Genomic DNA, 10,312 nt, shown 5'->3' with positions numbered 1-10,312 from the left:
TTTTTATAAAGAAGACTGTCTCATCATGATAAGCAGTTAAATACATTTCAAAAAAATTCTTCAATTCAGATAAGATATTTGCTGTGATTTTTGACTTTATTTCACATCTTGAATAAAAAATTCTGACAGTTTCAAAATAGTGAAGATTATGTTGAATTTAATATACAGTGGTCAGATGGCAGTCAAGACTCCATATAATCTCAGCGGATATATAACCATCATTAAAAAAATGTGTAATCTCATTAATAGTGAAAATCACTGAGTTGAGGTGGCATATTGATGATAAAGGTATGAAAAACGCGTTATTTGAATGATTTGAACATTGATTTGACATTATTTGAATGATTATAACGTAACGTGACTCACCACCCAACGAACTCATCCACCCAACGAACTCCAAAAAGCGCTCTATAGAGCCGTTAATTTTCAACTGTAGCACAACAATGCAAGAAGATATTAATATTATTTATTAAATATTAAAACTATATGTAGAATACATCATATAAATATATATGATTAATTCAGAGAACGATTGCTTGGCCTAATAATCCGCCCGGAACGTGAAACTCGTGGTTTTGAAACGGTTGAATCGGATCGCGGCGTAGAAGGTTTCAGAGAAGGAATATCATTTGATTCCACTGGGGGGGCCTGCGTGCGGCACTTATTACCGCTTTTAGAAGGTTGTATAGAGCTTCTACGGTGTTTTGTTGATCTTCTTGTAGGCCTCTTTGAGGCCTCCGCGAGTGCCTTCTTTGCCAACTGTGCTTCATGACGTTTGGCAGCGCGTTCTTCCTTCTCTTTTTGCAGTTGAAGCTTCTGTTCATCTCGCCGTTGCTTCTCTATACAACGTTTAGCTGCAGCTGCAGCTTTGGCCTCCTCACGGCGTTGAGCAGCTTCTAAACGTTCCTTCTCACGTTGTTCCTTCCGCTCCATGAGCTCTGCCTGCTTTTGCTCATGAAGAATCGCTCATTGAAGCTTCATATCCTCCTTGCGTGCCTGATCATCGATTTTCGCAGTTTCATTAGCATCTGCTTGCTCCCTCGCGGCCTGCACCTTTGTGGGAGAAAAGAATTGAGCAAGTGAGGGATTTGATGGATTAAGCAACCCCATACGCTTACCCCGTTTGCGTCGCCTTCTCTCATTATTTAGAGCAGTCTGAAGATTCTTATTCTCTATTAAGAGAACCTCTCTGTCCAGAGCAATATTCTCCCCAGCGCGGAGAATTTTTTTAATATCAACTGAAAGTCGGCGGTGACGTTGACTTGCCTGCTTTATCAGGCCTCGCAAAGCTCGTATAGATGTAGGTGTACGCTGCTGAAGCAGTTCCGGGGGTGTAAGTGGACGTGGTTGAATCTTTTTGAGAACGCGGGCAGGATCTATAGGATGTATGCCAGTGGCCATGAAGGCAGATTTGATATTTTCCGCAGTTGTAGAGATTTCCCATGCAGCACGAAATAATCGCCAAAAATCTCGCTTTGTAGTCCGAATAAAGCCATAGCCAGAACGTGTATAGGAATCTAGTTGATCTGAATATGCCTTTGCAAGTGGGCCAAATATTCCAACATCTAGCGGCTGTAAACGGTGTGTAGAGTGGGGAGGAAGAATAGCAAGCAAAATTCGATTCTGATCCGCATAATCAATGAATGCCATATTTATATGAGATGAATGGCCATCTAATATAAGCAGGCGGTAATGATTTCTTGCTTTTTGCTTTGTATGAGGATCAAACACCTGTTTCAGCCAGGTTAACCCATATTCATCATTACTCCATCCATTTTCTGAAGCAGCGAAGTATGCCTGATCCTTTTTAGGATCAAAATCTTCAAGCCACGTATCTTGCATATCTCTTGATTCCCCGCGGTAAATGAGTGCAGGTGGAATTGTAGTTCCATCTGCACAAATACCGGCAAGCAGAAAAATGAATTCTCTACTGCCATCCTGCACTGCTCCAATTGTATGCTTCCGTTTGAGAGCTTCTATAGAAACGATTCGCTTGAGGGTACGAAGGAGGCCAAGAAGAAAGCCTTTTTCATCGAAATTGTAGGTGTTCTGGGGTAGGACATTATACTGCTTGATCTTCTCCTGCAACTATTCAATAGAAGTCAGCAAAAAGCTCATGGAATTGCACGCGAAAAGAAGCAAAAAAACTGCAATTACAAGAGTAAAGAAGTGTTCAAAATAGTAGCTATTATCTGCCTGCTTTCTCTTTTGATCCAGAGCACGAAGATAGATGCTCTTGATCTTTGCTTTATGCCGCTCACAAAAGCGAGACACCCAGTTGATTCCTACTTGCATTTTGGTGATCTCTAATACAAAATTGCGCAGTATTTGAGGTGTCACAGGGAAGCCGCGATCGGATAACTGATTAATATGAAATAGGAGGCGTTGTTCTTCAGTATTCGTGAGATTCTGACAGTAGATTGATGTTGCCTCTGTTCTGGAGACCTGTTGACCTTTGAACCGCCGCATCAAGGTAACGCGATTGATTCCGAATTCCTTTGCAACCTCAGCATATTTAGGAATCAATTGTCGATTCAATTGAGCGATCGCTTGCTCTATAATTGCTTCGTTGGGTGGCATGGTGGGTGGTTGAAGTTGAAGAGTTGCAGGGATTCATGGAAAAAATAGGAGTTCGTTGGGTGGATGAGTTCGTTGGGTGGTGAGTCACGTTACCACATTAATATCACATGCTCCTGAATTCTCCCAGAAAAGCGGGGAAATGTCTCGTGCCATCTCTTTGCAAACCCATCAATTCTTTCACCAGTTGTGCATCAAAACTTACATCAATATTGAAACTAACTTTCCATCGATTATGGAAAACCAACAACCGGCCCCGCGTAGAGAACGTCCCTCGCGCCATAAACCTCTTCGGACTAACGAAGCTTGGGATAAGGTTGTCTGCACCATTGAGGATCTCAAGCTCCAGGGAAGCTTGAGGGGTGCCCAGACAAAAAGCGTTATAGAAGCTGTCCATGTGCTGAAGACGATACAGACTTCAGCCAGACGCAAAAAGTACAAACGGTTCCTTTACAACGTCCTCCGAGAATCAGGTCCCCAAGCGGTTTTAATATGCGCTGCGGCCCTTGGCCAAACCAAAGCTGCTGATATGAAAGAATTGGATCGTAATCTCCTTGTTCGCCAAATCCAGGGCTGCGAGGATATCAATCATTCTACTATGCAATCGCTTGCTATCAGATACCAAATACCTCGCTCTGAGAGTGGTATGTTCCACCTGCCTTTGCTCTGCAGGTCTCGCTGACTGTCAATAGACGTGACAAGTGTGCCACCGCTGCCGCAAAATGTGATCCAGCGGCATCGAAAGCGAAAAGGAGCTGTAACAAAACCCCCAGACTTGATCGTACCCACAACTGAACCTCGCTGGGTGGATGGATCGCAAAATCCCGAGACTAGAGACCTCGTCGTCACCAGCGGTCCCGCTCCCCACAAGCAGCAGCCCAATCTAAGTTCCCATTATCAAGACGAGCGACCCCTTCCAGGATCGCAGCAGATTCTAGGTCCGTATACTATCCTTCATGGGCTTCCAGTAGTTGACATTCACAGGGAATCTGGTTCTGCCACGAGACGATCGGTACTGGTCTTTCTCATTCATGGGTCGACACATGGTTACAAACCTCCCCGAACCATTTCGTACCGGAATGGAAATGAGCAATTTATGGAAAGAGGAAAAGAACAGAGGAGGACTAGCGATCACAAATTGTTTATCTATACATCTTCCAACAACACTCAATGAGGATGCTCTATGCGTGGTCAGGATTGGCTATGACGACGGGTTTAGGATCTGTAATATGTTTGGTTTTGGAGAAACAGACATTCCGGTCTGAGTGACTCTTACCCGCAAATAAATGACAATGCTTTGGGCCCTGCCTGTTCTGGAAAAAGCTGCAAGAAGGTAGCTGCGCACGCACTTCATGAGGACTTCTTTTCAAACTTGATCCACGCCTTTATCACATAACATTTATACCCAGAAAGAACTTCTCGCGTTACCCGTCCGTGCGCTGTACCCAAATTGTCAACTAGCTTCCCCTCGTCATCTGCAATATTGCATGATGTGCCTTCGAACTCCATAGTCATGCTCTCCGTTATCTCAAATTTCAAGGCCGTCTTGATCTCTTCCCATTCTCCGCTTAGAGCCATATCTCCAACTTTCGCCGACATAATCTTTCAACGATCAGTATGTAAAATCACCACCGGCGTTGGCAGCTCACTAGGATGGAGAGTTTCAAGGAGAGCGCAATCCGGTGGATGTAAATATCGAACAGACGTTTCTGCAAAATGTCCTCGGTCGTGAACAGTTGCCAATCTCAGGTGGAATACCGTTACTAACCTACATGGTATTAGTTCCTGAGCAGACTGCTGGTAAAATGCCTCGGCAATTATCACTCACGAAATTCTTCAGTGGCACCTTGTGGCTGACGGCGATAATGTAATGTTGCGGATACCAGATGAAGGCTCTTGAAGATAATTCTGCTTTGTCTATCAAAGCAAGACGATCTTTATAAGAATGAAGTGTAAAATGAGGTGGGAATCTTCGGCGACGCAAAGGGGAGATATTATCGCTTGACTGCTGATGTTTGGTGGACCAACAAAAAAAAGAAAAGGAGAAAGAGGAGGAAAAGTATGACGAAATCGCTGCTGTCGCTGGCCAGAGAATGAGAGGGTCCGGCTAAATGAATCAATCAATCAGTGCGGGGCTGTAGCCAAAGGAGGGCCATGTGACTTCAGCAATTCAGCAATATGATCCCAGGAGAGTTAGGCTGCAATGCGTTTGGGCTGAATAATGCGCACATTTAGATAACAGATGTTGAGTTTGTATTTCGTGGTGGCTCGTAAATTTGGTAACCTTCCTCTCAGCAACATTCTAACTGACAGCAACAACGATGCTTCACCGCCCAATGACGAGCTATCTGTAGGAGCCGAAATGCCTTCGCCCCGCGAGAGGGATAAAATCTCCTTCTGGTCCTGGGAGCGTGGCCAGTGAAGACAAGCTGATTGTCTTGAGGTAGGTCCCTTAGACCAGTCCCCGGTGACACGAGTCGCAACAAAGTACACATGGAAAAAGTTTTTCTTGTATGATCTAAACTACAGGGCCTCAGCCTGCCTAGTGTTTCCGGGCAGCAACTGTGGACGGAAATAACACAATTTTCCTAATCTCCAAGGAGGAAGAAAGGAAGTAAACCGCTGAAGGGAATCTCATCTCGGACAAAACGCTTCTGGTTTCAATGCAAGACATTGATCAATTAGAGCAACTGTCTGCGAAGCGACATACCCTGTGAATAAATAACCTTTATACACTCACGGGAGGTTTCTACGGATATGATGATTCTCCTAAGTTGCTGTGCAACTCAGTTAGCTCAGCTTGAGATATTTCTAGACATGTGAAGTTACTCGATTCAAACAAGAGTTCTCAAGTCCCCACATTTCACAATGGGATTCTCTTTATATTACTAGATGTAGGCCTTTTCCACGATAACAAGCTTGCCCAGTGAGTCTAATTAGGTATGGTTTTGACCAATAAAACTATTTCTATCTTTTAATCCGTTTTAATTTATCTTCAACTTGAGAATAAATTGGCCATTAGCCAATCCAATCATAACTAAAGAAAGGCCTACGCTAAAACGTCATATCTTATAGAACTGCAAGAAGTTCTTGTGGGTCCAGGTATTTGATGGTAATAAATCTCCTCTTTACCTTATTGTACTAGCATCGACACCAGTTCCTGAGTATTCCCAGCTTTAGTCCCCAATTCGGCCTTTAAGCTGCTGGTTCTGCAACCTTTCCGTTGATTTCCTGAAGGCAGACCTCGCTGTGGTTAGGATTGAAATGTCAGCCACTTGGACATAGCGAAGCGCAGAATGTTTCTGACATACAACACTAAAGTCGAATTGGGTGGAATGAGGCCCGGAAAGCCGCTAAATTAAATCAGTAATGTACCTGACTGTAGGCGAAGCACATGCATACATATTCCCATATGTATAGTCACTACGGTATATAATTAGCAACTAGGCAACAGCTAGAGGATCCAGGTCCCAATATTGAAAACTCGCGGCGGAACGCAGAACTTACGGAGTAATAGTCAAAATGCTCTTTTCACCAAGTGTCATCTCCAAAAGAACTTCATCCCATCCTATGAAGATCAATTGTTAAATCCGCCGCCGCTGGTAGCGCAGTATGGAAGTACCTCGAATAACCTTTCCAGCGCCAATAGTAAACTTGAAGCCCTCTCTCTTGTCAAACCTAGCAGAAACTGACTTTGAGCTTGGCGCCAACTAGGAGGTTGCAGCATCAATGACGGGCGAACTTACTCATCCCCCATGAAATGACTGTCTTCCTTGTTGGTATCATAGAGACACCCTTTGTAGCCGACTGTCACTTCATCATTTTTAACATGTTTATCAACGCTGTTCCCGGCTTTAAGAATGTCTCTTTTGACACCCATAGTAGTAATGGGAAGGAAATGATTTATCTTCTTGGTTTGAATGATTGAATTTTATATAGATGGAGATCTAATCTACACTTCTAAGGACGATTGTCCGTCTTTTATGTCCATTTTTACAACCAGGGCTCTACTGACAAGTAGCAAGAAGCATCATCAGCCATCTCAAAATACTTGATAAGTTTGGTCTGTGAGAGTGTGTGCAATTTTGAATCTATGCAAAGGCTGATCTGCAGCTTTTCCATCAAATTTACCTCCATTTTTGTCAGCAGTTTTTCCATCCAGAGCAACAACCAAAAGATTTCTGCAGATCTTCTACCAAATTTTCCATCATTTTTTCCCACAAATTCAACACGATCTTGGTTTGGCGACGGCACAGTGGGACCTTGGCGCGGACACCCGGCCACTCATTGGTTACAATAAAATAGATTCAAATGTCCGATTCTTCAACGCAGTTTTGTTACACACAGCTCATCCCACTATTGTGTCTTCAATCTCAAGCGATTTTTCCAGTCAGGGTTCAGGGACAACGCACCTGGCCAGTTCGTTTTTCCTGAGCTGTCTACCAATCGGATCCCAATGATCATCCACCCACCATGTACTAATAGAGCATCTCACGGCGTCCAGGTCTCGCAAATCTTTTTTAGTGCTTCAAGGAGACGCCTCGACACGATTTAGATACGCAGAGTATCATGCATCCCCAAAGTGGGAGAGCGACGGCCATGTCCTCCTCCCGTATCGACGTGGTCCAAGCGGAAGCGGAAGACGGCGAAGAATATGTGCTGGGAGTGTTGATAGAATGGTATATAAGGAGGCACAATTCCCCCCGAATCCCGAAAATCTTATCAAGCCAATTAACAAGACCAGTCAGTAGCTCGTGAACAAAAGCTTCTTCATTTATTATTCACACTACCAAACACGAAGACTTATTGTCTCTCAATTGCTCTTGCAACCCCGTTGGCACCTATCAGGAAGCCGCGCACGGCGTCACCACCCATTCCATAATGAACGCATTCAACGGTGCTGGCTCTTTACCAATCCACACTGCCCCGTCTCAAATCTCTATTATGGATGTCTTCTTCCCCGGCTTCACCGGCATCTCTGCATCCATGCAACAGCTCCTGGCTGGCAACCTGAACAGCTATGCTCACCTGGTGTGCATGGGCGGGATGTTCCTGTTTTTGGGTAGATATGCGTACCGCTACATGACGGAATTGGTGGAGGCCTATTTCAGTTCGTGACTCTCCCCGTAGTGATAGCTCTTTCTAACCATCGAAAGCTTCGACCGTCCACGTCTCCTACTACAATGAAACGTACGATATGCTTATCGCCTGGGTATCCACGCAGCCCTTCGCCCATAAGGCTCGCTCCTCTCTCGTCAGCATCGACGGCATGCAAAGAAGAGCATATGCTGATGGTCTCTCAAAAGAGTACAAGAAGAAACCATTGCGCTTTTCACCTTGGAATGGATCATTCTTCTTCGTGTACAAGAAGCATCTACTCCGGTTCCAGTGCATGGCAAAAGACACCAAGGAAGAGATCTCCATTTCCTGCATCGGCGGATCGTCGCAAATCCTTAGAGAACTCCTTAGTGATTGCCGAGCCAAGTATCTAAAACTTATCCAGAAAAAGACTGCAGTCTTTGAGCATAATGATGGTGAATGGAGGAAGGCGAAGGCAAGAGACATCAGACCAATTTCGACAGTCATCATGGATGAGGGCGAGAAAACGGCCCTGTTGAAAGATATCGAGGATTTCCTGGACGAGCGAGCTCGGGGCTGGTATGCAAGGCGCGGGATTCCCTATCGAAGAGGGTTCCTGCTGTATGGGCCTCCTGGAACCGGGAAGTCCAGTTTCAGCTTATCTGTCGCCGGGCGTTTTGAGCTAGATATCTATGTACTCAATCTTTCGAGCATCGACGACAGCCGCCTAAGCAGTTTGTTTGCCCAGCTTCCCCCGCATTGTGTCATTCTCTTAGAAGATATCGATGCTGCTAGTACTGCACGAACGGAAGACAGTGAAACGACGAAAAACACTGGCCAGGCCGCGGTAGGCCCTTCACAGAAGAGCAAGTCTCAGGGAAATGTATCTCTGTCCGCGCTTCTTAATGCCCTGGATGGCGTGTCTTCGCAGGAAGGTCGATTGCTGATTATGACGACAAATCACATCGAGCGTTTGGATGACGCACTCATCCGCCCTGGCCGCGTGGATAGACAGGTTTTGTTTCAGCTCGCTGATCACAAAATGAGTTCTCGTCTTTTCTGCACGGTTTTCAAGCGGTCAGATGGGGATCAGCGCACTACAGGAAAGGAGTTCGATGATGAAACAATTGAGCGACTTGCGGATGAGTTTGCCGCCAAGGTTCCGGACCAGGTATTCAGCCCAGCTGAGATCCTGCTATCGTTCCTGCTTGAACGCAAGCAGTCGCCTACCGACGCAGTGGCTGATGTGGAGAATTGGGTTGCCAAAACCAGCAAAGAAAGGGGAAAGGTGAAGAATTACGCCAGGGCACGAGCAATTGCCAACCCCACTGACTCTTTCGAGGATCTTGCGGAGAGTTCCCAGGCTCACAACGCTTGATCCATCGCGGAAGCCTGGCGGACCCAACGCATTCTTACGTCTCGATTTTATGCTTGTATAATGGAAAGTTTGATGTTAATGGCCAATCTGGGAGGCCCTCTGCTGTTTGTCTGGCGAGACGTTAGCTCCGAGTTGACGTTCTCGCGAGGTGGACTGGGACAGATATTTTCTGCTTCACGTTTCTCTTTCATGTTTCTTTGTCAGTAATTGTTCCTGATGGCAACACTGCTTGTTTTAACGTTGAATCTCCATGACTTCGCCTTTTATCCGTCACAAGATCTACCTTGTTTGATTTTCTGTCGTAGTTCAATAATTGACGGAACTTAGTCAAATTTTGTAAACATCGCTCCCCATACATCAACGGGAAGTGCGGAGGAACCTCCCTCTGTTCGTAGGCGCCGTTTCTCCGAGCATGCTCGATCAATAAACTGTCCGTAGCTCATCACTAATGAATGGTGTGGACGACGCGGTCCTTCATAGTCACTTCCCATCTGCTCTCGAAGGAGGACAATTAGCGTAGACCAGTGGACTGAAGGCATATAAAGCCAGCCCTCCTCCCACTTTGTTTCCCTCGCTCGATATTCCCTTTTCTCCTCATAAAATGCCGCAGTTTTCACTATGGCGCCTACAATCCAAAACTTAGCCCAAAACAAACCAATAGCACCCAAACCAATGGCACCTGACGTCCAGAGCGATAGCCCCCAAGCACGCCAAATTTCGGACAAAAAAAGGCCAAAATGGTCCCCAGAAGAAGATGTTCTGATCATCGAGCTTCGGCAGCGCGGAATGGCGTGGGGAGATATCAGCAAGGAACTCCCCGGGCGAAGTGCACTCAGCTGTCGCCTGCACTACCAGAATTACCTTGAGAGACGGAGTGAGTGGAGCGAGGATCGCAAGACCAAGTTGGCCCTATTATATGAAAGGTGGAAACGGCGTGATATCTGATGACAACCGGCTCCTTACTGACAGAGCAAGCAGATTCAAGTCGGAAATGTGGGCGAAAATTGCAGAGGAGATGTCCATCCCCTGGAGGGCCGTTGAAGCTATGCACTGGCAACTGGGAGAACAAGAAATGGCGAGACGATCTAGGACAGTTCCGTTCTCATTCTCTCAACCCGCATCAAAACGCTCACGTTCCGTTCAGCTCCCTCCCTTTGCGGAACTCGACGCCGTATCCCAAGGGAACCGCAGCCACGCAGCTACTCTCTCAACGATGGGTCATCCTTCGGCGTGGGATTGGACGTGGATGGCGTGATTATCGCCGCCGTGGCTTCATAC

General features: G+C 45.9%; 5 protein-coding genes across 5 annotated transcripts; 3 read left to right on the top strand and 2 right to left on the bottom strand.

The window, feature by feature from the left end:
• Window positions 1-516: 516 nt before the first annotated feature.
• Window positions 517-2,295, bottom strand: HCAG_00385 (predicted protein; the record flags this gene model as incomplete). The annotated part of the gene is made up of 3 exons (XM_001543289.1): window positions 517-896; window positions 1,119-2,088; window positions 2,290-2,295. 3 exons carry the CDS (start codon window positions 2,293-2,295, stop codon window positions 517-519), a joined length of 1,356 nt encoding a protein of 451 aa, XP_001543339.1.
• Window positions 2,296-2,719: 424 nt separating this feature from the next.
• HCAG_00384 (predicted protein) lies at window positions 2,720-3,666 on the top strand (the record flags this gene model as incomplete). The annotated part of the gene is made up of 3 exons (XM_001543288.1): window positions 2,720-3,221; window positions 3,270-3,544; window positions 3,583-3,666. The coding sequence occupies 3 exons, from the start codon at window positions 2,720-2,722 to the stop codon at window positions 3,664-3,666; spliced, it is 861 nt and encodes a 286-aa protein (XP_001543338.1).
• A 261-nt stretch (window positions 3,667-3,927) lies between these two features.
• Window positions 3,928-6,457, bottom strand: HCAG_00383 (predicted protein; the record flags this gene model as incomplete). The annotated part of the gene is made up of 11 exons (XM_001543287.1): window positions 3,928-4,179; window positions 4,283-4,345; window positions 4,406-4,494; window positions 4,908-5,006; window positions 5,288-5,346; window positions 5,710-5,751; window positions 5,889-5,930; window positions 5,980-6,000; window positions 6,085-6,145; window positions 6,200-6,255; window positions 6,324-6,457. 11 exons carry the CDS (start codon window positions 6,455-6,457, stop codon window positions 3,928-3,930), a joined length of 918 nt encoding a protein of 305 aa, XP_001543337.1.
• A 689-nt stretch (window positions 6,458-7,146) lies between these two features.
• Window positions 7,147-9,034, top strand: HCAG_00382 (predicted protein; the record flags this gene model as incomplete). The annotated part of the gene is made up of 3 exons (XM_001543286.1): window positions 7,147-7,320; window positions 7,426-7,687; window positions 7,734-9,034. 3 exons carry the CDS (start codon window positions 7,147-7,149, stop codon window positions 9,032-9,034), a joined length of 1,737 nt encoding a protein of 578 aa, XP_001543336.1.
• Window positions 9,035-9,706: 672 nt separating this feature from the next.
• On the top strand, window positions 9,707-10,289 carry HCAG_00381 (predicted protein; the record flags this gene model as incomplete). Its single annotated transcript, XM_001543285.1, has 2 exons — window positions 9,707-9,936; window positions 10,013-10,289. The coding sequence occupies 2 exons, from the start codon at window positions 9,707-9,709 to the stop codon at window positions 10,287-10,289; spliced, it is 507 nt and encodes a 168-aa protein (XP_001543335.1).
• Window positions 10,290-10,312: the final 23 nt, after the last annotated feature.

The sequence above is a fragment of the Histoplasma capsulatum genome, genomic scaffold, assembly GCF_000149585.1.
Source record: "Histoplasma capsulatum NAm1 scaffold_1 genomic scaffold, whole genome shotgun sequence".
NCBI lineage: Eukaryota > Fungi > Ascomycota > Eurotiomycetes > Onygenales > Ajellomycetaceae > Histoplasma > Histoplasma mississippiense.
Note: the sequence above shows the minus strand (reverse complement) of the source record. Positions and strands in the feature narration are given on the sequence as shown.